Source organism: Fulmarus glacialis, unplaced genomic scaffold (genome assembly GCF_000690835.1).
Source record: "Fulmarus glacialis isolate BGI_N327 unplaced genomic scaffold, ASM69083v1 scaffold40415, whole genome shotgun sequence".
Classification (NCBI taxonomy): Eukaryota; Metazoa; Chordata; class Aves; order Procellariiformes; family Procellariidae; genus Fulmarus; species Fulmarus glacialis.
Window position 1 is genome coordinate 1 of NW_009215763.1, and position 27789 is coordinate 27789.

Genomic DNA, 27789 nt, shown 5'->3' on the forward strand with positions numbered 1-27789 from the left:
CCCCCTTTTTTCCCCACTTTAGTTCTCCATTCCTTGGGATCTCCTTGTTCTTCTCTAACCACGATTTTTGGGGGTTGTGGGGGACCCCTGTCCCACCTCGCTCACTCTGTTTAGCATCATTGTCCATGGTCACTCTCCCCCCCACCCCCCCAAAAGGACAACAGTGTCCCTTCCGTGGGGGTGACAGTTGGGGTGGGTGCTGGTTCTACAGGAGGAACTGCCGGGGGAACCCCAACTGCCTGGTGGGCATCGGGGAGCACGTCTGGCTGGGCGAGATAGACGAGAACAGCTTCCACAACATCGACGACCCCAACTGCGAGCGCCGCAAGAAGGTAACCCCGCCTTGACTCCCCAAAAAAGCATCCCCTGCCCTTCCTGGTCCCCGGGGAAAGATGGGGACGAGGGGAGGTGACACTCCCCTTGTAGCCAGGGAGTTTGGGATGCGGCTGTTTGTACGATGCCGGAGCGGCGTTTTTTCCGACAAACAGCCATAAGGTGGCCGCCCCAACTGCTGGATTTCTGCTTGCTCCTCCGCAGAGGCGAGTGACGACTGTTGCTTTCTCTCTTACGCCAGAACGCGTTCGTGGGCTTAACGAACCTCGGCGCCACGTGCTACGTGAACACTTTCTTGCAGATGTGGTTTCTTAACTTGGAGCTCCGACAAGCCCTCTACTTGTGTCCCAGCACCTGCAGCGAGTATGCGGCTGGAGAAAGCGTCCTGAAAGACAAAGGTGGGTGGTTTTGCTCATTTTCTCCTAAAATTTTACACACTGGCGTCGGCTTTGGCATAACGTTTATCGGGAGAATTGATGGGTGAAGCTACAACCACCTGTCCGATCTCCACTCAGCTCTTTTTGAGTCCTTCACCCGGCTTTTAGGAGCAAACCGCCCTTTACCTGAGTTATTTCTTAAATCAGAGTGATCCGATCTGGTTGAAAAATCCGATTTGGGTTTGTTTCTTGCCGGGCCGCTTCCCAAACTGGTTCCCAGCTTAATGACGGTGCTGGGGGTGGAAGCACATGGGTTGGGGCTGATCTGCGCTACCATGGAGCCGCACTCATCCCACGGGAGGGGAAAAATTTAGGTCCCTGGTACGAATGAGGCTGCCATTTGCCCACACAGTAGACGCAGTGGCCTCGGGTGACGTACCTTTATGTATGGTATGGCGCTATAGGGGCTGTGTGGGTCAGGGCAGCTGCCTGATTTCCTCTGTTCCTGTTTTTATGGTATTTTTAAATGATGTCTCGCCATTTAGTGAGAAGCTGTTGCTACCAGGTAATCGGTGCATGCTGCTTAAACTCTTCGCTCGCAGCCCGTGCTAGGCCCTGCGGGATATTTACGGTTGGACTCGATGATCTTAAGGGGCTTTTCCAACTTAAATGGTTCTTTGGTATTTTGCCTGCGGTCAGTGAGCTGAACCTCTTCTCTTGAAAATTAAAACACCTTTAAAAAACCCATGATTTCTAACCATTAAATTTACCTTTACAAAGAACGAGCAAGCCAATTACTTGCAAAGGTTATCTCTTGCCTTGAATTGCTTGCTGTAACTTGTGCAACTTGTTGTTTTCAATAGACTATGAGCCTCAGACCATTTGTGAACACCTCCAGTACTTGTTCGCCTTGCTGCAGAACAGCAAAAGGCGATACATCGATCCCTCTGCGTTCGTCAAAGCGCTGGGCTTGGACACAGGACAGCAGCAGGTAGGTTTGAGGCGCGCCCCTCGAGTAATTACTTTCTCTAAAGCAGCGTGAAACCGCCCTTTTGTGTTATTTTAGCATCTCTGAGCCAGGATCTGCTGCTCAGTACAAACACAAAGGGAGAAGCGGTGCTCAGGGCCTTTCCCATCCATGTGGGAGATCAGGAGGAGCCCAGGGAGCGATGGGATGGGGATGGGAAGCGCTGTTAGCACCTGATCGACACCGGCACCGTGCGGGGTGGGAGCCAAAGTTGCCGTGAGGGTCCTTTTCGGAGGTGCTTTATGGGCTGCTCCTCCCAGGGCAGGGAAATACTTGGCGGTGGGTAGTTCAGTGGGGGTTGAAGGACCCTCGCAGAGCGAGAAGACTTTGGTTGGGTCGCCGAGAGCCAGCCAAGGTCCAACACGAGCGTGTGGGGCAGGGAAAGCGCGGTTAGAGAGGGGTGGGTGCTGCGGAGGGGTCCTGTGGGGCTGTCGCCGAAGCTGAAGAGAGCTCAGGAGAAGGGCACGGCTTGAAAATACGCTTTAAGAAGTGAGAGGGATATTGTTGGCCGAAGAGCCCGAGCGCCAGCGTGCGTTTCCTCGGAAGGATGCGGGAGGGGAAGGAAGCGGTCACTACCGACCGGTGATACTAAAGGACAGCTGGGAGAGGCCAAAGCCCGTTTGTTTTTGGAAGAGGAGAGCGAGGATGGGAGAGGAAGGCCCTGAAATGAGTGTGGGGAAGCTCTCACAAGCCTTGCAGGAGGGGACGAATCCACAGGGCAGCTTCTCATTTTTGGGGTTTTTTTATTTTTCTTCTCACCTATAATGCAAGCAGGGACAGCTTGAATTGCGTGCTGAGCTTTGAAAAATGAGCGTTAATGGGATAGAAAGCTCTGCAGGAGGTCTTTTTTTCTTCCAGAGCCCTGCGAGGAGCGGGGCAGAAGTCAAACCACCCGGCGTGGCTGGCCGGGAGCCAGGTTAACTCATGCCGTGGTCTCACGCTGGGGGCCTCGCGCTCCTTTTAGGCAAATTCCTCTTTTTCTTTAGTTCTCCCGACTGGTCTTTTTTTTTATTCAGTGCACGCCGGAGCCTCCGTGCAGCCTGTGTGTAGGGCTCCGGGTAATTTGCAGTAAATTAGCGACAAGGTTGTGATTGGGCTTTGTGCTGTGGCGTGTTGTTAACGGACTTGGCTTTCTCTTCTAGGATGCCCAGGAGTTTTCTAAGTTGTTCATGTCACTGCTGGAAGATACTTTATCCAAACAAAAAAACCCAAATGTTCGAAACATAGTGCAAAAGCAGTTCTGTGGAGAGTACGCCTATGTCACGGTGTAAGTATTTGGTCTTTGGGAAGAACCTTTCTGTAAATATTTAAACATTTTAGAAGAAGTTGAAGGGGGGAAAGATCCCTCCTAACAGCCGAAGCAGGCAGGTAAGCTTCTGCTGAAACATTTTGTACGAGGTTTTTAGCTTTTAGGTTTCCTGATTCCGTGCGCATGGTGTTGTTGCAGTTCTCCAGCTGCTTTTAATCCCTTAATGAAAATTTACCAGTTAAACCTGCAAGTGAGTTAATGGAACGTAAAGTCCTGCAGCCAGAAAATAGAGTACTTGGTGTCGTATTTTCATTCCTGCGTTCTCTGAGCTGTGGATTTCACCTCAAAAATGATATAAAATGGTGTGTGCAAGCTGTAAGCAGGTGCTCCTGGTATTCCTGGTAGATACTATTATCCTGTAACCACCTTTTTGCAGTGTGTTCATGGTGTAGAGGTGTGAACCACGTTAATTCTGACTTAAACAACTTTTTCTCCTGGTTTTATAGCTCAAGGAGTAGTTTACTAGTGGCTGGGGAGTTCAGACACATGGACCAGTGAACTGTCCTCATGTGGTTTTGTCTTTTTTTTAATCCTAGCTGCAACCAGTGTGGCAGGGAGTCCAAACTCGTGTCTAAATTTTACGAGCTGGAGTTAAACATCCAAGGGCACAAGCAGTTGACAGACTGTATAACGGAATTTCTTAAGGTACGAGCTCGTTGGTTTTTGAGTCCTGCTATTCTTAGCAAGGTGTTTTCATTCCTTCCTTCAATTAACATCTTAGAGGTTGTTATCGGAGCAAAGCGACTGAGTTGTCTCGGTGAGACGCATCCAAAAGGAAATGTTTTTTTCTGCGGACCCAGAAAATGAGGATTGAGTCATGCGAGCAAGGAGTGGCTCCGGGCCACAGCGTAGCACATGCGCATGTTATGGCCTTAAAAAGCACTTGAAAGTCACATGTTTAGTTAAAATACTTTCCCAGCGAAGTTGGGAAAAAGTCCCCAAAGTCTGACAAAAAGTCCCTGCGTGCTTTGTCATGGATAGCACCAGGAGAATGGCTGCTTTTTGTGTTTTCTATATCGGTGCTCATCTGCATAGCAACAGGAGACATTCCCCGCTCTCAAAAATACTAGGGAGGGCCGGGAATAGCTGCGGGAACAGCTGCAAGTGCTCTTAATTCGACTTGAAAATTTGCCTAGATCTTAAGTTAAGATCCCGGCATGTTAAAGGTTTGAGGTGTGTATTCAACTGAAAATATTTAGGGCATAACTGACCTGAAATGTGACTCTGTACCTGAGCTGTCTGGGTGTTGGGCAGCGGGTTTGCTGATGCGCTCAGCAAACCGGTTGCTCTGCTTGTGGAAGGTCTGCTATGAAAAAAGACTGGTTTGTGTAAATGGTGAAGTTCAAGTTTGTCTGCTCCTCCTTCAAATGAAACAACCCGGTGACCTTGTTTAGGGCAGTTGGAGTTCTCCTCTGGCCTAATCCTGCCATTGGATCTACTTAGGCGTAGGCAATGACTCTTACACGGTGATGTTTGTGTGGCCGAGCACAAGAGGATTGTAGTTTCCAGGCTAAAATGTGGCTTTACATTAACTTGGTCCATGTGAGCTCGTAAAAGGGCGATTTAATTATTTTCTTTTTCCATCGCCCTCAGTATGAACCAACTCAGTCAAGTGGGGAGCAAACCTGACAGTCTTGTAAGCGACCTGAGGACAGGGCGTGATTCAGCCTAAAACTTTCCTTAAAGCGAGAGCAGCCTACTATGGCCGTGCCGTAAGGTGCATTTATTAGTGTGCATTTTTAACCAAGAGATTATTGTGGAAAGCAGCTGGGTAGAGACTTAAATGGTTAAAATAACTGCCGTACTTTTCAGTCTCCAGCTGTTGAGTAGCTTGGACTGGTTGACTTTTCAGTGGTAACCTGTTCTCAAGACCTTTCTTTCTGCCTCCCCTCCCCACTCAGGAAGAAAAATTAGAAGGGGACAATCGTTATTTTTGCGAAACTTGTCAGAGTAAGCAGAATGCCACGAGGAAGATCAGGCTGCTAAGTCTTCCCTGCACGCTCAACCTGCAGCTGATGCGTTTCGTGTTTGACAGGTAAGCCTCTCGCTGGAGAGCATGCTGTAAAAGCGGGAGCGCCCTGGGTTGCGTGGAAGCTCTTTGGAAAGTCGTCTGCTCCGCTCTTTCTGCACTGATTTGAGAGACTGAGGATTGAGTGCGTGCGTGAGCTTCTCTGGGGATGCTCGGTGGGTTTCAAGGGCGCTTATTTTGAGATGGGAACTGTTATTGCTGTCCCCTGAACCGAAGCTTTGCCTCCGCACAGACAAACTGGCCATAAGAAAAAGCTCAACACCTACATCGGCTTCTCTGAGCTGCTTGACATGGAGCCTTTTATGGAACAAAAAAGTGAGTTTTGTGCGCTGTGTTTCGTTAACTTTACCCACCGCCCCTTGGCAGACAAGAGGAGATCTCCTCTGAATCCCCTTTTTGAGGGAAAATTATGTCAAGAGTTGTTTGAAGCCCGCGTTTCAGATAACCGCCTCGCAAAGTGGGTTGTGGAAGCCACAACCTACTTAGCAAGGTCTTGGAGAGATGCGAGTTCAAGTGCAGTCTTTGTCCACTGCCCTGCAAAAACATTAAGTGCTAGGAAAGAAAAGATTTGTGCTGTTTCATCCAGAGTACTACATAACTGTCGCTTTCCTTCCAGACGGCATCTACGTGTATGAACTTAGTGCTGTCCTCATACACCGCGGCGTGAGCGCGTACTCCGGGCACTACATCGCCCACGTGAAGGATCCGCAGACGGGCGAGTGGTACAAGTTTAATGATGAAGACATAGAAAAGATGGAGGGGAAGAAACTGCAGTTGGGGATTGAGGAAGATCTAGGTAAAACCTTTAAGTTGTGAGTGCCCTTTTAAAATAACTCTTTTCACCAAAAACACGGAGGCTGAATACGTGGAGGCCCTATTACTCTTAAAACAAAAGGGCTTCTACGCGTGCTGTCACATCTTGGGAATAATGTGTGAAACGGCAGTTCTGTTAATTGCAGCCAGATTTTCTTCATTTCAGCTCCGTGTGAGTGTTTACGCGCACCTCGTGATCAGTTCATCTACTCTAGTATTTCTCTTGCCTGCTGCGTGGCAGATAAGATGCTGATAACACAGGCAGCAGTTGCCTATCGGGATGAAACAGGCAAGTTGCCGCTTCCTTGGCTGGTGTGCAAAAGGAGGCTTAGAAACAGATAACGAGATTACTTTCAGTTTCCTTAACACGTTATGTTTTTATTTCCACTGAGGTGTTTTACTTGGAGGCAGTAAAGAATCTCCGTAAAAAATCTTGATTCAAATAATGGCTTGGAAGCCAAAACTGCCTTTTTACTTTTCACTTCTTACTTCTCCTTTGCGCTCTTCTGTTCTACCGTTGTCGGCTCATCTTGTGCTGGTGTCCTGGTGCTGCCCCAGGTAACCGTGTTCCCGGGACAGGACAGGGTCTTGATTTCTTAGAGAGCTTGGGCTAAGGCTGGATCTGCGGGTTTCTCGGACTGCAGTCGATATATAGGAGTCGTTCAGCATTAAATTGGCATTTTGAGTGCTCGGATTTGCAGTCGCTCAGCGTTCCTTAGCGCAGGATGCTTTGCAGTATCGGGAAACAGGGAAGTTAATGCCAGAAATTTCACTTATAACACAAGCAATCCGTTCCCAGAAACACTGGCCCACCAGGACGCTCGTGCCTTGCTGCAATTAGACTTTATGAAATGTTGCCTTTCTTTAAAGCGTCCTTAAATAACAGCTTAATGAAAAGAGACCCTCCGATGTATTTGCTCCCTTAGATTGTTGTAAAGCCACGTCAGCCTGAGCACGCCCTCGAGCAGGCATGGGGCATTAGCCTCCCTCTCCCATTTCCTTCCGTGCACGCATCTGCACGATGCCACTTTATTTTCAGCTCTCTTGCTAGTAAACACCTTCTTGCATTTCATCACGGTATATAACCGCTGCCACCGGCGCAGCTTTGTCATCCTGTTAATGTTTGACTACGGCTTGCTTGCAACCAAATTGTGAAGCTGGCTAGACATCTAGTGGTGTAAGATAGAAAAATAAACCCCAAAAGGAAATAAGAGCTTCTCAGCCTTTCTTTTTAACCTCCCAAGTTACCCAGCGTAGCAAAATAAGATGCGAATAAACCGCGGCGGCCTCGATCTTGTAAAGGTTTATGCTTAACCACAAGTAAGTATTCTTGCTGAAATACAAGGCTGCTTGAAGAATATAAATAAAGCGTGTTTAGAAGCCTCTGTAGGCTGGGAATCTTAATATTTTTATCGAGTGCTGATGTTATTTGCCTACTCCAAGCGAAACTGAGACTTTTCTTTGTTACAAATGCATGCGACAGCGGGAGAAGGTTGGTAACGTAAAGCAGAGGTCCGCTGTAGGAAGAGTCCTGTGGCCTGGCCACGCAGATGGGAACAATTTAGAAAATATTTGGAGAAAATGCAAATAAAGAGCATCTAGGAAGTCCCCTGGATGGTGTGGTGGGAGAGGCATGTGAATTTTTCCAGAATTTGGGAAAGACGGACCCTTTTCTTAATATTTCAGTGTTCCATTTAGAGTTTGACCTATGGAGGGTTGTTCCTTTATATTTTTTTAAATAAAAGAAACTGGTTGATTTTTGAAGCTGCAGCTGTAGATAAGTGTTTTTCCCTTGCCTGGCAGTCTGTCTGGGAACGGCAACTCTTGCAACACGAGTTTACATCGCACCACCAGCTGCTCTGAAATGACCGTTTCCGTGGCCGTTCGCTCCCTAAAAGCTCTGTTGCCCAACAGAAGGGCGCGTGTTTTTTCACATACGCAATCACCTGTAAATAAGATTTTCTTCCCTGAGGATTTGACTGTTCTTTGGTGTCAGGACACCAGAACAAGAGGCAGAGGGGAGAAAGGATGTTTTTGTAAGAGCTACTTTTGGCTCGGTGAGGTTTAATTGGGGAGAGAAGAAAGGCTCTTGTAGAGGGTGGTTCAGAGCAGGCTCCTAATTTTAGTCCCTTTGAATTACCCTGCCTCAAGAAATGCCGGAGGGATTTGGGTCTTGCTTTGGGATACAATTTTGGCTCATGCCAAGCCCAGTGCTTGGCAAAAAGAGGCCTGGCAGAGCGCAGTGGGGAGAGGGAAGCCGGCTAGGTGGCAAACTTGTCCCGATAATGGAGAATCAGTAAGCGAGCTTGTGTGTTTATTATGTTTTGCCTTCTGTACCACAGCGGAACCTTCTAAATCCCAGACTCGTAAACCTAAGTGTGGGAAAGGGACTCACTGCTCGCGCAATGCTTACATGCTGGTATACAGGCTGCAAACCCGGGAGAAATCTCTGACAGTGGAAGTACCAGGTAAGTGAGCTTTGACTCTCCTGGCCTCTCCATCTCGGCTTGTGATGCTCCAGGCGGGCCAGGTTCTGCTCAAAGCCCCTTCTGTGTCCGCTGTCCGTGAGCCCCCAAAGGTGCCGTACTGCAACTCGATGTCACGACCAGTGAAACCCCTGGGCTTTCCTAGCACTTAAATAATATCAGCCTGATGATGCCACCCCTGGGCCCACTCAAACCTCGCTATCTTAACCAGCGAGATGAGATGGGAAGCATTTAGGAGGAGATCATTCCGCTGGGAGCCGTGTGCGGCGGCGGGAGCCTTGGGATTCGCAGCCGGCATCCCGCAGGAACCACTCGGGTTCCTAAAGGCGAAGGAGAACAGCGTGGTTAAATGTCGTTGGCAGTGCACGTACTGTGCTGGAGGTGAATAATGCTGACAGATGTCAGGTTTCTTCTGCGAGTGCTTAATCTTTGCCATATTGAGAAAAAATGGCATGAAAATAAGAGGATGCAAGCTCTTAACGGGAGTTTTGTATGAGCGCGTTCGTGTCTTGCTTTAGAATTACTGGGGGTGGCAGAAATCCCTGTAGGTTTGGCCTGTGGATTTAATGATGCTTCGCGTTTGCGTGCTACTCGATTAGAAATATTAATTAGGCCCCTGGTGCTGATGGGGACGGAGGTGTGTTCTACCTTCTTCCCTCTTTTGCGAAGCGGGGACAGCAGAGGTGGCATGTCCCCTTTGGACCTCTGCTGTTTGTTCAGGTTATCTGGATGCGGAGGGGGTAAATCGTACAGCTTTTTCCCCCCCTAATAACAGCACCAAACCTTTTCCAGCCCCACCACCACTAAAACCCGCCCTCCGAGCCACACAGCTTTGAGTATTAGTGCTAATTCCTGCCTCAGATTTTCAGTCTGTTTCCTGAGCTCTCTTGCGCTCCCTTTCCTCCTACCCCTCTGCTCAAAACAATAACTCGGCAAAAACCTCTCCACCCAGCTCCAAATTCCTGCGCAGCCCCGCGGTTGCCTTTGTTTCACGTGGAAGCCTGCCAGGGAACAGGGAGCGAAGGGCAGCAGTCGAGCCCTGCGGTTGCGGGGAGGTTTCATGCAACTGTAAATTTGAGGCATTTTGCTTTGATGCTGTTAAAAGCGGCTTTTCCGGGATGGTGGAGAGACGTAACTTGGCTCTGACCTCAAGGGGGTCAAGCTGGTTGTTTTTTAATACTGTGTATTCTCTCAAGGTGGATATTGTGCTCTCTGGCTGCACAAGCGTTAACCTTTCTGGAAATATTTTAGCTCTTCAAAATACTGCTAAATAGGAAAAGGCTTTAGATAAGCAGTGCTTTCCTCCTCCCTTACACCAGCCCTGCGAGGGAAGTGTTTTATCTTCTTTTTTTCCCCTGCTGAGGTTTGGTTTGTTTGGGTTTTTTCCATCGGCGACAGCAAAAATTCCCATTTCCCTCACCTTTCCGTCGACACCAGGATCTGCCCTGGCTTATCTCCCATCTCCTGAGCGCTTTTTGCCCTTGGGATTGCAACGTGCTCGACCCCTCTCGCTGAGATCACACGTACCCGTGGGGCTGCACGTCGGGACAGGCTTCAGGTGTATCGGTAGGGTGAGAAGCTCTTGCTTCTGCCCTGGGAACGACGGGTCCTTGGCAGCACAGAGGAGCTGCTCTCGGTGGGAGGCAGAGAAACGGCTGGAGCGAGAGGAATAGCAGGGAGGGATTGAAGCAGGCAGCAAAGCGTCCTGCCGTGCTCCGGCTCTGCAGCCTCTCGCCAAACCCTGTTGCACTTCGCGCGACTGCCAGCGCTCGGCGTAGGCTTGTTAGCGAGCAAAGGATTTCTCTTAACGCAGTAACCAACCCCAAGTAAATTATTTTCTTGGGCGCCATTGTATTGCGCAGCATAGTTGTATTTAATCATCTACAACCATAAATATTGGAGAGAGCAACGTCCATGCGCTTGGCTTTCGGAAACACCTCGTATGTCGGTAGCTGCGTGGGGGAATTTTTAGGCTTGCTTGTTATCCCCAGATAACCGATCGCAGGGATAATTAACATAATTGGCATTTTTCCTTGAAATGACTGCTTTTTCTTCTTTCCCAACAGCTTTTCTGCAGGAGCTGGTAGAGCGCGATAACTGCAAGTTTGAGGAGTGGTGCAACGAAATGGCCGAGATGCGCAAAGAGAGTGTGGCCAGAGGCAAAACCAAACACGAAGAGGTGAAGAAGCTCTACAAAAGGTTACCCGCTGAAGCTGGTCTGTAAGATATTGTGGTAGTATTTTGTAGTAGACCGTTGTTAAGATTAGTAATGTTTTGTAACTAACCCACAACTCGCTTTTGTGGCCTGAACGCTTCGCTGGAAGGCATTAGCTGCAGCCCGCTTGGAAGAGGAGAGCAATCGCTGTCTGTTGTTGCTGTGTGCATGCTTAGGATTTGCTTTCCCTCTCTTGTTTTTCTCCCTTAACCTATTTTTCTCCTTTTTTTTTTGCTCATTCTAATGGCCTCTGGCGTCTCTAATTCCCTCTTGCTCCTTCCCCATCAGTCTGTGTGCTTCCATGCATCGTGACTGTTTTCTTCTGCCCGGTGAGCAGCTCGTCTCGTTAGCGGTTAGTAGCACCAAGGCAGAATAACTGGCTGGACTCAAATCGCCAACTCACGTCAAGTTTGGGAGCTGTTGATCCAAATTAATCGGCAGGTGACAGGGTACGAGGATGCCTGGCCTCCAGCAGAAAATTACTTGATTCATCCCCACCAGTGCTTCGAAGCCCCATATCTAAGCTTCGTAGTCTGTCTGATGAGTGACTGGGGTTAATCCTTTCCTACTTACGCCTTGCGTCTTGTCGCCTTAGCATGTCTGAGCACAAGGATTTTTATTCCCCTGGCCTTGTTTTTCTCTCCCGTCTCCCTCAAAACAAGCGTAGGGGCGCTTGGCTCTGTCCATCCAGTGTGGGGAATTTCTCTCCACTATGCACAACTCCTGAAAACTCCAGGACATTTGTAATTAAAGACTTGAAAATTGTGTAGCCTGTTAGACAATTTGATTTTTAGTTTTTAATATTCATTGCTCACTGCTCAGAACCAGCAGTGAGACTCGAGTAGCTGAACAGCAGACTCCTCGGCTCCCATAAATGTCTGCCTCTTCAATTTATGAACCCGGGTTTGCAGACAACAGGCGCTTAACTCACGAACATGAGTGTGTCGCAGCTCATCTTGCTGAATCCCCGCAAGCCTGAGCGGTGTTAAAATGTCACTGTTAAATCAAAGTTGTGGTGGAGGTATGAATCTGCCGTGAGTCACCTTTAAAAAGGAGCAGCAAGCGCAACTCCGCTGTGTTTTCTCTCCCCCTTAGCAGAAACAGAATAGTTTGCTCTTGGCATTTCTAACACGACAGAGGAATAAATCTCAAAAAGATGGTTTTGACAAGTGCAGGTAAAGCTCCTCTGCCCCAGTTTGAGGATGGCGGGACCTGAAGCACTGCCCTGAGGGCACGCACTACCTGCTGCTGGGCACGTCCTGGGCACAGCAGCTCGCTAGCACAGCTGGAGGCAGCGTTATCCCAGAGCTGCTCTGGGTCCGATCCCGCAGGAGCTCGGGACTCTCTCTGCAGCTGTGCAGACACGTTTTCTGCCAGCTTTGTGTAGCCTGCCCCAGAAAAACGTACTTTCAGGGGGAGGCAGCTTTCATCCCAAACTAGCAAACCATTTCTGACAGCGTTGCAATTCTCTGGAGGTCATGGCTGCGTATCTCTGATGGCGTTGCGTAAGATGAAAATACTGCTCATTTATCCTGCAGAGGAGAGAGGGTTTGAAGCCCGGTTTCACAAAGATCCAGTGCAAGCTGGAAGACAAGTGTTTTCCTGTAGCTTCTCTGTTGCTCCTTGGTATGAAACATTAAGGATTTGTGTTCATTTGATAAATGTAACTAACGGTTACGTTTCCCCTCGGTTTCAGAGCTGCCCTCCTCGCATCAGCAGAACGGGTTTAATTTCCTCTTAATTTCCCAATCACCTCGCAGAAGGGTTTCTACATCAATACTGGGTCTCAGTATCGAGATACAGGGGTTTTGCCCAAAGCTATTTCACTGCTCATACAGACGCTGACCCGCTCCTGAACCTTAGCTTTGTGCGAGGTGTTTCTCCTTTAGCAAACAAGGGCAAGGCTGCTGCTCTGTTTCAAAAAAAATCATGCTCAAAAAATTGGGCAAGTAACCATTTGCACTGTAAATCTTAAAATGTGTGAGTGTTTCTCGCCCAGAGTTGTAAGAGCAGCCCAGAATAACACTGAAATTTTGGGCGCTGAAGGGACGGGGCGAACGCTGACCTTGTCTCTTTGCTATTGTTGCCTTTTGTTTTTCAATTTACCCTGATGAGCTCGCCCTGTTATAGAAAGAGCCTTTAATGTATGATCATAATTTAAATATTGTATTTGTCCCTCGATGGACAGTAGGAAAACCTTCCCGTTACCTTGACTACTCTCCAATAAGCCCCTAACGGTTTAGCACTCTGAAAGCACTCCCTTTCCTACTTGGAGAGCTCCGCTGTTTCATATTGATTGCTTGAATTCGAAATGACCATTTGGTCGTGCATATCTTAATTTCACGTAGCTCCTGTCTTCTAAGTCTGCGATACGGAGAGGAGAATTGGACGAGGCAAGCTGTATCAGATGTTTGAAAACATGTAACGCAGAGATTTAATCAACAGCGATAGCCTGTTAATTTTTAAAAGTACCGTTGAATATCAGAGTAATTATAAAATACCATCTGCTGTATTGTGTATTAGCTGACACGTACGGGCTTGTTTCTCTTCGTGTTTTTTCCCCTCCCAGGTTCCCCATACGACTTCATCTCTCTCGAATGGCTGCAGAAATGGCTGGATGAGTCTACTCCTCCAAAACCTATAGATAACACAGCCTACCTGTGCTCACACGGCAAACTCCATCCGGATAAAATATCCATTATGAAGAGGATATCGGAGTATGTGGCTGACGACTTCTACAGCAGATACGGAGGAGGGCCCCGGCTGAACGGTAAGGTGTCGGGCTAGAAAACGCCCTCTCCAAGTCGCATTCTCATGTGCTGAACGTGTTTTAGAGCCTTGTTCTGGTCCCAGCCCCATTTTGAGCCATCCTTTATCATCGTAACTTTATTTCTGTGCATAGCTTTTGTGCTGTGCTGTTATTTCTGGGTGATTTTTTTTAATATCGCTTAATTACATTAGCATTCAAACAAATACAGTTAGCCTGATTGCAGGGTCTGTTTCAGACCTGAGTTCTGCTTTGTCTAGGAAGAGCTGCGCATGGAGGAATTTCTGAGGAAGCAGTGGTGCATTTAGGTTAGAAAATGTAATACTTGGATGGTTTTATGAAGCTGATTCTAGAAAATAACAAAACTTGCACATGCAACCCCCCAGACTCTTGAAAACGATTTTTCCGTGCCTGCAGCACCTACAGATCCTGCGTAGGCAGCGTTTCGTGGAGCGTGCGGATCTGTGCTGCCTCTTGCCAGCAGCCCGCGCTCCGGAGCAGCACAGATGTGTGCGGGCCAAGAAAATCATTTACTGTCTTTCACCTCTAGCCTGTCCCGAGCCGCCTCATCCGAGGGAAGCACATACCTGTTAGCTTATGTGCTTGTGTTGCACACATCTGTCATGCATTTTGATTTTTGGGGTCAGCTCAGTCCCTACAGTCTTTGGACGTCCCTTAATCAAGCCCCAGGCTTAGTTTCTTTTATAAAGGAGCTCAATAACTCCCACTGAGACCAAATTAGCTCAGCTCCTGCTAGGAGCTTATAGGGAAGAAACGCAACCAGCAGAAACTGCTTTGACGCAGGCAGCCTTTGTAGTAAAAACAAAACAAAACCCACCAACCAAAAAAAAAAAAACCAAACCAGGCCAAGGTTTATTAGTCAACTGGAAGATCGCCTGTAGGTTTTTTCGTTGAGTACGGCTGGGAGGAATCGATCTGATGCGCTGTGTTCTCCGACTCGCTTCCCTGGGTGCGACCCTCTTGCTCCCAAATGAAAATATCTGCCCAGTTTTAGGGTTTCTGCTCCTGTTGGTCCAGTGTAGCTTTGCAGGAGGGTTTTTTTTTTCCTGGGTTTAGCTTGCAAAGTACCATGATACAGGTTTTTTTCTTGCATATGCCTAAACTATCGTGCCTTTTGACTCCCGTGGCTGTGTGTTGGCGTTACCTGGCTTGCAGCTGTAATTGCAAACTGTTGATACCAGCAGCGGAGAGCTGTGAAGCTAGTGGAACAGATCGCACCTTATCTGAAGCGTTTTACGCTTATTTAAGCTTCAAATGTGGCCTGATCTGGCAGTAACCCCAGGCATCTCCTCATTTACACGTGAAATCTCCGGTCATGAAGCAGGATAGTTGGTACATACCTGTCTGAGTGCGTGCAAACCAGCGAGCAGCTCAGCTACGTGCGCAATAAATTGTGTTTCTTCTTCCCCCCACCCCAGTCAAAGCACTTTGCAAGGACTGTGTGGTAGAAAGGTGTCGAATCCTGCGACTGAAAAACCAGTTAAACGAAGACTACAAAACCGTTACGAACTTGCTGAAGATAACAGTCAAGGGGTGCGTAAGTCCCGATGCATTCAAACGTTGTCAGAGATTTTTTAGAAGTGCTTAAATAGCTTTTTCCAAAAGATTTTACTGTTTGGGCTCCAAAGGAGAACGGAGTTGTCATTTGCGTTGCAAACGCTGTTCTCTCTCTGCAGGAACGACGGGTTTTGGGTTGGAAAGGCGTCCTTGCGGAGCTGGCGTCAGTTGGCTCTGGAGCAATTACATGAGCAAGACGAAGACGCAGAGCACAGTAATGGAAAAATGAATGGAAATGCACAAAACAAAGGTAGTTCTACTGCTGTAGAGACCCACCAGCTCTGACTGATACCTCCTAACAAAAGACACGTCAGGTGTTCCTGTAGCTGTTTTGCTTCCCTTGTATGAGTAGGGAGGGAAGGATAACAAATCAAATAAAAAGCTCCTTTATTTAAGGAGCTTTTTATTTGATAAGCTTCAAAACTCCTGCGTGATCTTCGTACCCAGAGAAGAAGATGAGGCAGTAAGTAGTTTTACAAAGCTGTGTCAAATTACCGCCCCAGACACATGATCTTTTGATCCGCTTCTATCTGAATGAGAGAGCACAGGAGAGGAAGAAACATGGAAATTACCTTGGGGAAGGGATGAAGATGTTTATTGCGAAGGTCTGTAGATGAAACAGCACAGCTAGTAAAGCAGCTCTGGCAAAACACAGCCTAGGAAAAAAAAAATCATGAATTAGACTCTCTTCTATGCCTGTATCATGAGTCTGTGAGAATAGATGGGTTTTTTTATTTGCCTTCTGCTCTTTAAACCTTTGGAAACTGGATATTTTGTTGAGCTTTTTGTTTCAGAACTGAGGGCAAGAAGCTTGTTTGAATGAAAGTGGAGGTGATCAGCTAATGGCATGGATCTTGGGCTTGTTGAAGGCTCCAAGAACACCAGATACCGCAGCCCTCCTGATAATATCTGTAAGCTGGTGCTGCTGGTGGAGCATTCATTGAGAAAAGGCTACTCCTCCGCTGAGTTACCACTCGTTCCTCGGTGGTGTCCTTGGTTTCACAACAGGTTGCAACTCCCAGTAGTACGCTTGAATTGCTCACAAGCCAACTTGCTCGTTGGGCAGATCGTTAGAGACTCTTACTAACACATTATTGTGTTTATGATGCTCCAATTCAGTGGCCAGTGCTTCTGTCTATGGAGCTATGGTTCTTAACTATAATTTATACATTAATGTGGGGCTTGTCAAACCCCTGGCAGGCTCCCCCTTAGTTTGTCAGGCAGCATCTGTTTTAGATCAGTATCCTCAAGGCAAAGAGCGGACTAATATTTTGCCAGGAAGGTTTCTGCTCCCTGCGCTAGACTTGTGTTTAGGTTAAACTCCGAGATCTTTGGGAGCATTGAACCCCTGTGGTGTTTTAGCTGTAACAAATGCATCCTTTGTAATCTCACAAAGGACTGGCTTGTGCTCCACGCACTTCAAAGCACTCCTATGTGGCCTGTAGGCTGTAATCCCGCCTGCCCAGAGGCCAAGACATTTGAGAATAACAAATTTCCTTCCAAAGTTTCCCTTGGGTTAAGGGTTTTGCCGCAGTTTGAAAGGCAACCATGCTCCTTTCCCCCAAACATTTTTCCTTTCCTTGGGAGAGGAACGCTGTGCAATCTTCTTGTTTTGGTTTGGTTTTGGTTTTTTTTTTTAAATTAGATGAATCAAATGAAGAGAAGAGAGAGGAGGAAGAGGAGTTAAATTTTAATGAAGACATTGTTTGCCCACATGGTAAGTCTCTACGGGGGATGGAGCTGAATATATCTGTTGTTGCCTACTGCTCAAGACATTAACCTTGTAGCCTTTGCTCCATCTAAGGCCAACATGAGTAGTTACTGAGGAAATGCGCTTAATTCTCATTTGCCTGGTGTTTCTTGACACTCAAACTTCAAGCTTTTATTTGTGAGCGCTATCACGGCGCAGTCCAAGTTTTGTAAGGCAGTGAAAGGGGTGTAAACGCAGAGATGCTTGGATGCTGCGGGAAGTGCTGGGCTGCGGAAGCAAGCATCTCTTCCTCTCGCTAACGAAGCGACGTGATGGAGTGAGGGCAGCGCTAAGGATCTGCAGCCACTTGGAAGCTCTGAAAGTATTAGGAGCAAAACAGATGGTGTAAATCAGTCAAGGTGTGGGAGCTGAGAGTATCCGTTTATTCTCTCGGTTTACATTAAACCGGAGCACTTACCTAACAACTGTAGAAACATAGGCTTATCTGCGAGCGGCTGGGACTGCTAAGGATATCGATTTACCAACCTGCTGTGCTTTGGTGTCCATTTACATAAGGTTTTGACCCGCTGTTAGTTGTTTTGCTAAGTGATGGTTCATTAGCTACATCCTTGGCTACCCTGTTGTTTAAATCTCACTTTTTTAGCTTGTCGCTTCCAGACATAACTCTGTTCCAGTAAGCTCCTGTTTGGAGGCATCAATTTCCCTGCCGGGGATACTCGATCTTGTTCCTAGTAAGAAAGAAACATGCCATAAATTAGCAACACACCTCCTGTCATCAAGGCTAATCAAGGATGTAGAGTAATGGCTTGATAAAGCCTCATTTTAAAGCAGAGTGTTTAAGCACTTTGTCACAGCGTTAGCTGTTTTTCAGAGCCTTTAACGCCGTATTTCCCATTGCTGCGAGGCTGCTGCTGTTAAATAAAAGCATGCACCGTGGTGATGAAACACTTAATGTAGCCAGACATGATAAAAATAGGCCAATAGGCTTTTGAAAATATTATGCTGGTAAATCGCTAGTTGATCTGTGACTTTGGGTCATATCAGAATAAATAATATTAAATATGGGGGCCGCTGGCAGGTCAGATTTCATCGTCTTGAGCTAACCTCCGATTACTCATGCAGAACAACCTTTCCACCTTTAAAATTTTCCTCTGAAGTGTATCAGCAAATCTGTAGTCTCGGTCATGCAGCCTTAATTTTGCCGTGGAGGAAGTTCCTGCCTTCATGGTAGGCTCTGGAAAAGCCAGCGCTTTATCCGTGAGGTCTGGCTGGCCTCCAGAAATGCCATCCGGGCGTTCCCTTAAGAAGTCCCTTTGCATCTTTGCTGCAATTTCTCGCTCTCCAGTAGCTGCCCGACCCCAGCGAATAATTTTTTCCAGATACTAAGTTAGGATTTCTTTGATGTCCATGCCCAAAACATGTCCCTGGACAGTGGGAGGGGGAAATAGGGTCAGCAGCGGTTAGGATCATCTTCTTCCAGATGGCAAAGCACTTGTTCCCCGCACACCCAGATCTGATTTTTCCACCTCTTTCGCTCAAGAGCATATTAATCTGTTTTCATTAATCACGCGGTGTCAAGGCACTTATTTGTACAAGCTCGGGTTTTTTTTCCCCATACTTGCTGGCTCTGGAAAGCAGCCTGGTCCTGCCTCCTCATATGGTAAAGCTGAGCCACTCGGTCGTGTTTGATGAAGAACAAGTGGCCAAGTGCTGCATCGAATCAGTCCAGCCCGACCTTTGTTTATTAGAGGAAAAGCAGGAGGGGAGCGTTGCTATTTTTTCCCTTCGGGGCTGGCAGAAATCCAGGCTTGGCTGGAGCGAGGAAAGCCAATGGGTCCGTGGGCCTGAGGAGCTGCTTGTAATGTTAAAGAGCTACCAGAGGGTGGGGAGGAGGGAGCCTTTTATTCCCTGTCTTCTTTCTGTAGCTCTTCAGGCTATAGAAAAGCAGATAATAAGGTATCGTGCCCTTTGCTGGACACCGCTCAGCGCCGCGACTTCACAGTTGCTATTTTGCTTCCCTCTTACTGGTGAAATCCAAGTTGAAGCATGAATATTCCCATGCCGCAGCGAAATCTGGTTTGCATCTCGGTGTTGCAACGACTGTTCCTCTTATTTCTCACTGCGACTGCGTGTAGCACAGCCGTGCCTTGACTTCCCAGCTGCTGTCTCGTAGGGAGATGCGGTTCTGTTTTCCTCTTGGCGATCATCAAGCCTGCAAGCGGGTGGCTGGTTGGATCCCCGAGCCCTCGCCTTCTCCCGTTTTTCCAAGGCTTGTTTGTCCGCTGGAGCGCGTGTCGTCATGCATACACATGGTGTCCAAATGCGTGAGCGTGACCTTTCTGCTACTTCTGTCGCTAAAATGACAAGCGCAAATGCCTCATGCTAAACCATTCTTGGTTTAAGATCTGAACAGATCTTTTTTGATCTGTTTGAGCATCAGGGTAAATAATACAGCAGGCAAGTTGTCTGGGGGATAGCTGGTAAATCTTGCTTTGTATCTTCACACCCCAGTTATTCCCTAGAGCAGATCTAGGGTGCAAAATCTGTCCTTTCCAGATTTTGAGGTGCTTGGATAGGGCACGTGAAGCCATCTGAGGTGATACAGCGGTGATTTTGTTTTTCAAGGGTGTGGAAAGCCCCTGGCTCCTGTTTCATGGGTTAGTCTGCAGCTTGGTAAATGGAGTCGCCATAAAAATGTAGCTATGGATAGCCAAGATCAGAAAACAGTAGCCCTGTGCCCTCTTTGGCTTGCCCTTGCTTTTTCAAGCAGCTCTTTACTGCCGCTTGTATTTGATCAGCTGCTTGGGTTCATGAGCTTTGAAATCTAAAGGACATTTTTATGAATTAAAGTCACATTATTTTTTTTTCCTGTCTAAACAAGGAAATGATAAAGAAGTTGAAGGTGACTTTGTGTATTGGTTGCGCTCTGTTTTGCTGACATGGTGTTGGCTGATAAGTGCGTGAATATCTTCCCCCACATTTATACCCTGCAATCTCTTAAATCTAGTTAGGGCTGCAAAACATCACTGAGCGCGTCAAGAGCAAAGCCCTTCTCTCGGCTCTCTCTCTGCAGGTGACCTGTGCATATCCGAAAACGAACGGAGGGTGGTTTCGAAGGAAGCCTGGGAGAAACTCAAGCAATATTTTCCAAAGGCCCCTGAATTCCCAAATAACAAAGAGTGCTGTTCCCAGTGCAAGGTATTGGCCAAATAATGTTACCCTTTTGTTGACTGTAAATACATGGTCATATTTCTGGTTTTCTTTTTAACACGACCCAGTGCAGTGGAGGAAAGTAATGTCACCTTTTAGTAGCAGCTAGGAACTGAAGCTGTGCTGTAATTAACTGTTTCGTGCAGATTTTGGAGCGCGAAGGGGAGGAAAACGAAGCTCTGCATAAGATGATGGCCAGCGAGCAGAAGACTTCTCTCCAGAACCTGTTTCACGATAAATGCAGACCTTGCTTGGGCAGCTGGCCTCAGGTATAGGAAGGAGGAGGGCACAGGGAACGAAGCAGGGCTTGGGGGAGGTTTTTATTAGCTTTTATCCCTCTCCTAAAAAATTATATTTCACCTGCGAGAGAGACTGCCTAACAATCATTCATGCGGTCCAAGTGAGACCGTGCCTGCACTGGGAAGCCTGTGCCGGCGGAGCTTACGCGTGTGTTGTGCTGAGGTGTGATTTCCCCCGATTAGCTGTGCTGGCGCAAAGCCCTGCTAAAGATAAACGAGATGGCTCGTGTGCCAACATAGCTGTCGCTGGCCCGGAGTCAGCTAGATAAGCAGCGACGATATTGCTGCTGTGCTTACATCCGTCCCTAGAAGGACCGAAATGGTGGAGGCAGCTTTCCACCACCCTCCGTCTGCCTTCCCATGCAGGCCAGGCTTTTGGTGCTGGTCGGACAAAATTCGCGTGTGCTCCGGCATCCTCCTACATCCTGAGAGCTCATGTATTTAGCTTCCCTAAATGTTAAAGCCTCACAAATAGGAGCAATGGTCGTGCAAGACCTCTCGTACCGGCTTCTCCCCAGTACGAGCACGCAGCTCTCCAGGACTTTCTTGGGGCTTCGAGGCGGCTGAAAAGAAATGGCACAAGCTGTTGGCTCCACGCCTTGGCTCCTGGATGTCTCGCGGTGCTGATTAATGATTGACTCTTAGATCCTGCCAAGCTGCTTTGGCAGGTGTCTGCCTCGGTTGCTCCTACGTGTGAGGGCAGCCTGCTGCTCTCGGGTGCCTTCTCCAGCCGTGAGTAAATATTGAGGTCAACACGGATCTGTGTCTCAGAACCGGGGAGCCCCAAAAGGGTTGAAATGGGAAACGCTCTGTGCTGAGCTGGAGAGCTGCCAGGTCCTACCGGCGGTATTTAAGGGGTAGTATCTGGTTGGGTCTGCTTTTGTAGCTGGAGTCACCATGGGCAGCTTGAAGTATGAGGGTCTCTCCAGGCAGTGAGGCTACGTCCTCCACTCTCTTTGAATTTCCCAAGTGAGCATGATAAAAGAAGATGAGGATCTCTCCCTCCAGCTTTGTGAGTTTTCCTGATCCAAAACAGTTGAGGTTCGGGGAAGAAAACAAGCGGAGCGGTTTAATCTAGAAGAGATGAAAGGAGATTAAAAAAAAATATATGTTCTTCAGGTGTGCTGAATTTTCCTGCAGAAAGACGGAGTGAGTCCTTAAATCTGCTTTAGGGAAAGTGGTGAGGATAGGTGAGCTCGGAAATGGTTTTGTCACCCAGCTCTTAGAGTCTAGGTGGCTTCTTGTCCAGGAGCAGACTACCTAACGGCAAATCAGTTGGGACAGGAAAACAACCGTTTATCCTAAAACCGCTGCCTCATGAGGGTGTATGAGCAAATGGCTGTGGTTTTGAATCCGTGCTGCTGCCAAGAGGAGAAACTTCTGGATTTTGATGGGTGAAGCAAATGAGGCGGGTTGGGGTGGTCTCACCCCACACCCGTGGGGGTGCAGAGATGCATCTGCTTTAGACCCCGAGTACCTGGCGAAGAAAACACGGTGCTGGGGAGTCTTAGCTGCTCTGGGGGAAATGACCGTTTCCTGCTGTGAATTAAAGGTAATTGGATCTAAAGCTAAATTAACTTTGTAATGAACATGAGATTAGTAATGTAAGTGCTTAGTACTTGATCCCAAATTATTTTGCTTGGCTTTCCCAGCACGCTTGGATGGAGTTGTCATGGTAAAAACGCTGAGGTCTCGAAGAGAATGAGCGCTGCAGAAAAAGCTGAACAGTCATCGCTTCTCCATTGTTGGATTAATTAAAAAAGATCCTTTTTTTTTTTTTTTTTTTTTTTTGACAGATGAGCTGTACATTGTTTCGCAGTTCTTTGTAGAAGAATGGAGGAAATTTGTCAGGTAACTTGGCTTGAGGTTTTTGGTGCTTTTTATTCCTTTTTTTGGGGGGCTGATTTTGCTTTGAATCCCGGTGCAGTGTGTAGTTACCTGCAGTTTGTCTTTGTGGAAACAAGGAAGCTGATTTTTGCAGGGCTCGTATCAGTTGTAATACGTTGTAAGAACTGAATTTCCTTGTTTACCGTGTCTTAACCAGATGGTCAGATTAGATTGTAACCTGATTAGTTTTTTCATCTGTCTGGAGCTGTATCCTAGGCAAAGGTCACTGCTCAATCCTGGTTCCACGGGCTGCTGGTGGTAGGAGATGGAAATCTCTGCTAGATAGGAGAGTAATTTTGCAACATGCAGGAACGCAGATCTGATTTCCTCGTCCGTAGTAGCTTAATATTCCCTGCTGGAATGCCTTCTGTAAATATTCACCTGTGATTTCTTCTTGGCTGCCTGCAGAGTTGTGATTTTTGTGAAATAACCTGACCAAGCTTTGCAAACCGCTTTCCTTTGCCTGCGCAGGAGGCCAACGCGATGCAGCCCCGTGTCCTCAGTAGGAAACAGTGTTCTTCTCTGCCCCCATGGGGGCCTCATGTTCACCTACGCTTCCATGACCAAAGAAGACTCCAAACTGTGAGTTTCTTCTCTTCGCGCGTCTGCCTTTGCCAGGTGCCTTCGGCTCTCGCCAGCCTCGGGGAATGTTCCCAGAGGTTTGCTGAACTGCAGCCACACAAGGAGCAAATGTTTTCCCTTGAACAAAATTAACAGTCACTTCTTCAGTTAATTTTTCACAAAATTAACAGTCACCTTAGCCTTCATGCAAGGCAAGACCTAAATTGTCAAAGGATGCTGGGTCAGGAAAAAGAGAGAGCTTACTTCAGCTTGGCTAGTTCCTAACAATAAACTACCCTGAATTTGACCAGGGCGTCGAAACATCCGGCTTCCTTACGATTTGCTTTCTGTGAGACTTGCCCTCAGAGCACTGGACGCTGGGCTGGAGTTCATGCTCCGTAGCGTTGCTTCTGCAGTGGTGCAGAACTAAAAGTAGCAGATCTTCCCCTCCTCTCCTCCTCCGTCCTCCCTCCGGCATGACTGGAGCAGAACAGCATCACTAATAACACGCTACTGTTTCCCTGTTATCTTGGGCGTACAGCCCCTCCCGTGTAGCTGGAGTTATGGATCGATTTTGCAGCTTTTCTTTCATTAACAGACTAAAAAGAAAAGGGGAGGCTTTTCAGAAGCTCGGGGCTTGGCTTTTCCATGTCATAAAGCACGTTCTTGTTCCTTTGCACAGTATAGCTCTAATATGGCCCAGCGAGTGGGAGAGGATTCAAAAACTCTTTGTCGTGGATCACGTCATCAAAATCACGCGAACACAAGCTGCCGGGGCGGACCCGGAGAGCACGCTTTACGTCTCTGAGCCCCGTGAGTGAATCTTTTGCCGCTGTCTGTGCTCTATTCTTTTGCTAATTGGTGCCAACTCCCTGGGAAATGGCTCTTTTTTGGTTAAAGGGTCAGATCTAGGGGGATAAACACAGAGCTTGGCAGATGCCCCTGGTTATGTGAGCTGCTCCGGGTTAGTGGTGAGAGGCGCTGGGCAGGTGTCTCCAAGGAGCTGAAGCAATTAAATGCATTTTTCCTTTGTGCCTCCCCAGAACTCTGTCCAGAGTGCAGAGAAGGGCTGTTATGCCAACAGCAGCGGGACTTGCGTGAGTACACCCAAGCAACCATCTACATCCATAAAGTGGTGGATAATAAAAAGGTATGGCTTTCTTCCCTCAGTCCTTGCTCATCCTGGCTCCGTTTCATTTAACGGAAACTGCACCGAGTACCCAAATAACGATCCAAACACGGTGGCGAGACGGCTATCGCAGCCTGCCGTGTCCCTGCAGGGCTGGGACCTGCTGGTAGGGATGCTGAATGACCTGTGATGGTGGTGCTGGGCAGGGCTGCTCTCCGTGGGCAAAAAGCACCCAGCTCTGCGGCTCGTGGAAGCTATCGCTTTGGCAAAAATAGCAAATGGGAAAATTCTGGCTGTAGCTGCTCTGAAAATTTGGTCTCCTCGAGGCTTCCTTTTGCCAAACCGAATCCTTTGCATTATCAGGTATTTCACGGGTGTTCCCAGCTTTGATGGTTTTAGGCAGTGTTGTAACCGTTTCTCTCTTCATAATCGTGTTATCAGGCTCTACCTGTTCTCCTCCCCCTCCAATATTTGTCATTTCCTTTCTTGGTTGCTCAAGTGACATTTATTCCTCGAGAGAAATAAGCTCTTCAGCCTCCATGCTGATGAAATAGCAGTGAACTTAAGAGATGGTTTTCAAGATCCTCTACGAAGCTGTGAATTACGTCTCTGCTTCACTGGTGTCTTAAGGGATCAGTATCAGGTCTAGAATTGGCTTTACAGGTTCCCGAAAGCTGGTTAAAGTCGGTCCTCCTCCTTAGGGCTTGTTTTATGCTTTAGGGGGGAAACCAAGGCTCGTGGGCAAGCTCAGATAAAGATGTTCCCTGCACCTGTGCAGCGTGGGGGGTTTTTTTGTCTCTCATTGATTTCCACCTCCCTGCCAATCTAAGGGAGGAGCTGGAGCCCGGAGAACTGCAGGATGCCGGAGGCTGGACGGGTTTCTGCCTTGGTTGTGAGATGTAGAGCATGCAGCACGGTCTTGAGCCGTCAGCTATGGGTTTTCAGCCTGACTCGAGGCTGAATTCTGAGGCTGTATCTTGGCTCTGGTGCAGAGGAGGGTTGTTTTTTTTTTTTCTGGTGCTGGACAGGACCGTGCTCACACGTGGGGCTGGCAAAAAACAGGCAGCTATTATTTGCCGAGCAGCTGGAGTTGGAGAGAGGGGGCGAGAGCTTGCCTGCGAGATCCCTCATTAACAGGGCAGCCTCGGCGAGATGCGAAGCAGCAATAATGCCTGCCAGCAGCGCGGCAGCAGTGCCAGCGAGGATTGCGGACGGCGGCGCTCAAAGCCACTGCTTCCTTCCCTGCCGGTTTTGATTTGCAAAGTCGGGGAACGTTTCCCATCCCCTCGCCCCTGCTCTTCGCTCCTCTGCAACCCCCGGGTACCTCCTTCGGCTGACGCTGCAAGAGGGAAGCCACGGCCGTATAAAATCAGCGTAGGGCGGCACTGCTGGAATCCGGCGGGCTCTGGGGAGGCTGCGGTTGGTGCTGGATGTTTGGGACCTGGGATTGCATCGTTAATTGCAAATACATTGACGGAGAAGAGAGCTCTCGGGCATCCAGGATGGAGAGCGCACCAGTCTCCTGGGCTCCTGCAAACCCCAGCTCCAGCCGAAGCATAGATGTGAATTCACGTCCGGCAGATCCATGCCTCCTGGAGTGACTTATACAGAACTGAACATCCTTTTTATTTATATGTTTGTGTAAATTATTTAGATTTCATTTACTTACAACCTCCAGACCCATAAATAATGGTGCTGAGTGCCTCTGTCGGTCTGCCGCAGGGATGGATAAGTGTCTAATTTACAGATAATATTCCTTTCTCTGTGTTAGGGCTTTCGTAATACACTTAGATGAACCAGAGAAGCAGCCACTTAATGGGAAAGAAATCAGTCCAGGCCCCTGGAGACTTTCCCTTTGCCTAGAGAGGAGGGTAGGTCCTGAGCCGCAGGAAGCACCTGCAATTCAATAGAGAAGCTTGTTCTCATGAGCCGAATCCCCCCATGGTTCGATGCAGCTGGGGACGGGTGGAGAAGACTTTGCAGAGCATGTGGAGCAGATCCCTGGGTTATTCCTGCTCTGCCTCGGTTCGTTGGATCGAGGTGGCATCCTGGAAGTCTCTGCAAGCTATTTGCCATGATGTGACAGTCTGGGTTGATGCTGTCGGGTTAGTTACGGAGAATGATTTTTATGACTTCAGGTAATGAAGGACGCTGCTCCAGAGCTGAACGTGAGCAGCTCAGAAGCTGAAGAGGAAAGGGAGGAAAACAAGCCAGAGGGGGAGCAAGACCCAGATTTTAACCAGGTAGAGATCAAAAACACCATCAGGTTCCTTGGTTTTTGCATCATCCTCTTGAGTCAGCATGATGGGATAGCCCTCCTCCTCTGTTTACCGCTAGCAGGCGAAAACAACAGTGTCTTAAATTGTCATTTTAATGGTCGTACCGCACCATCGCTTTGTTTTTGGAGAGATCACATATTGATGGTGACTCGTACTCTTGGCTGGTAATCCGCCCCGCGTTAGCTTTAGAAGCAGGAACCGAGGTTTCAAGGCAAGTCTTTTGGTCCTCTTGATACTTGCATGCGGCGGTTCGCTTTCCAAGGGGCTTTTCAACGCTTCGTGCCTTCCCTCGCATGACCGACTCGCCCAAAACACAATCCGGGGTACGGGGAGGTTGTATTTTCCACCAATCCCAAACTTGCGCTCCTGATTTTTGCCTCTTGTTTCTAGACCAACGGTGGTGCGAAGCGCCAGAAGATCGCGCACCAGAGCTACATCACTTACCAAAAGCAAGGCATCAGGCGAAGCACCCGGCACCGGAAAGTCAGAGGGGAGAAAGCGCTGCTTGTTTCTGCTAATCAGACGCTGAAAGAGCTGAAAATACAGGTAAGGTGTTTTTCCTCCAAGGAACGAGTCGTCTCGAGTAAGAAAACACAAAATTAGGAGCGCGCGGCTGGGAGGGGTTGGGGGGGAAAGGAGTATAAAATCCCACGTGGCATCAAAAGGTGCGTGTTGCTCTTCTAAACGTGATATTTTTGTGTAGCTCAGCGGTATGTTTTTCCCTCCGCACAAAATCAGCGTGTCTCATTGTGTTGGCACAGATCATGCATGCATTTTCAGTTGCTCCCTTCGACCAGAATTTGTCGATCGACGGGAAGATACTGAGCGATGACACCGCAACGCTCGGCAGCCTGGGAGTCATCCCCGAGTCCGTCATTTTATTAAAGGTAATGTGAGAGTGTGGCTGCTAAAATAAAGTCGATAAAGCAGAGAATTGAACTGATTTTTGTACAACCAAAGAGTTAACACGTTGTGGTGCATGTGAAAAGTGCCGTGCGCTAGACATGCCCACCCGTGGCTGCTCGGTAGCCTAATTTAATGAGTTCCTCCTGGAGCTCTTTCTTGGAGGAGGAAAACCCTCTTTTTTTTTTTTTTTTTTAAAGAGCATTTATTAGCTGGCCTTTGCTGCTGAGCTGTGTGCCTACCAGCCCAAAATATGGCTAAAATAGGGAGCGAGTCCTCCCCTCTTGTTCCCAGATGGTATTTGGGCAAGAGACCTGTTCCTTCCTTCCACCCCTCCAGAGCAGGGACCGTGAACTGATCAGGCTGTGAACTTCCAAACGAGGTTGCTCGCTCATTAATCCCCTGCTCCGCTTTATTTTCCAGGCTGATGAACCAATTGCAGATTACGCGGCGATGGACGACGTTATGCAAGGTGAGGGGGGGGACCCCGGGAAGGTTTGGGGTTCAGGAAAGGCACCTCGCTGCTGTGATTTTGGGAGAAGTATTGGTGGCCAAAGGACTCTGTTGAATTTGGGTTGTGAAGGTAGAAAATAGAAACATTGACGCTTTCCTGTCACTGTCCACGGGAGATTCAGCGGTACGCCGCCGCTCGGACAAAAGATCCTTCTAGAAACGAATGTCAGGAGACTCCTAACGCCATGCCTTTTTCTTTCCATCCCCAGTTTGTATGCCTGAAGAAGGATTTAAAGGTGAGTCTGGGTTTTTTTTCCTCCCCCCTTTATTTATGCCCACGCTAACTTCGTCTCCATCCCGTAAGCATCATCATCTTTTGGTGGTTGTCTTTTCTCCTCAGGGACTGGTTTACTTGGACACTGA

At 48.1% G+C, this 27789-nt stretch overlaps 1 protein-coding gene across 1 annotated transcript; it reads left to right on the forward strand.

Annotated features, from left to right (window-relative positions):
- The first annotated feature begins 215 nt into the window (after nt 1-215).
- On the forward strand, nt 216-27789 carry USP48 (ubiquitin specific peptidase 48). Its single transcript, XM_009579044.1, has 27 exons — nt 216-332; nt 575-731; nt 1574-1701; nt 2880-3004; nt 3583-3691; nt 4948-5081; nt 5308-5390; nt 5692-5871; nt 8231-8356; nt 10441-10590; nt 13159-13359; nt 14796-14910; nt 15054-15184; nt 16580-16651; nt 19719-19843; nt 20002-20124; nt 20823-20886; nt 21951-22005; nt 22513-22623; nt 23285-23415; nt 23646-23752; nt 25870-25974; nt 26401-26556; nt 26772-26897; nt 27337-27385; nt 27636-27662; nt 27767-27789. The coding sequence occupies exons 2-27, from the start codon at nt 635-637 to the stop codon at nt 27787-27789; spliced, it is 2853 nt and encodes a 950-aa protein (XP_009577339.1). The 5' UTR covers nt 216-332; nt 575-634.

Excerpts from the sequence above, each read along its gene's own strand:
- USP48 (XM_009579044.1), top strand. The coding sequence starts at position 635 with ATGTGGTTTCTTAACTTGGAGCTCCGACAAGCCCTCTACTTGTGTCCC. Across the intron at positions 3,005-3,582 it reads GAGTACGCCTATGTCACGGT|CTGCAACCAGTGTGGCAGGG; the intron begins GTAAGTATTTGG and ends TTTTAATCCTAG. Across the intron at positions 25,975-26,400 it reads AAGACCCAGATTTTAACCAG|ACCAACGGTGGTGCGAAGCG; the intron begins GTAGAGATCAAA and ends TCTTGTTTCTAG.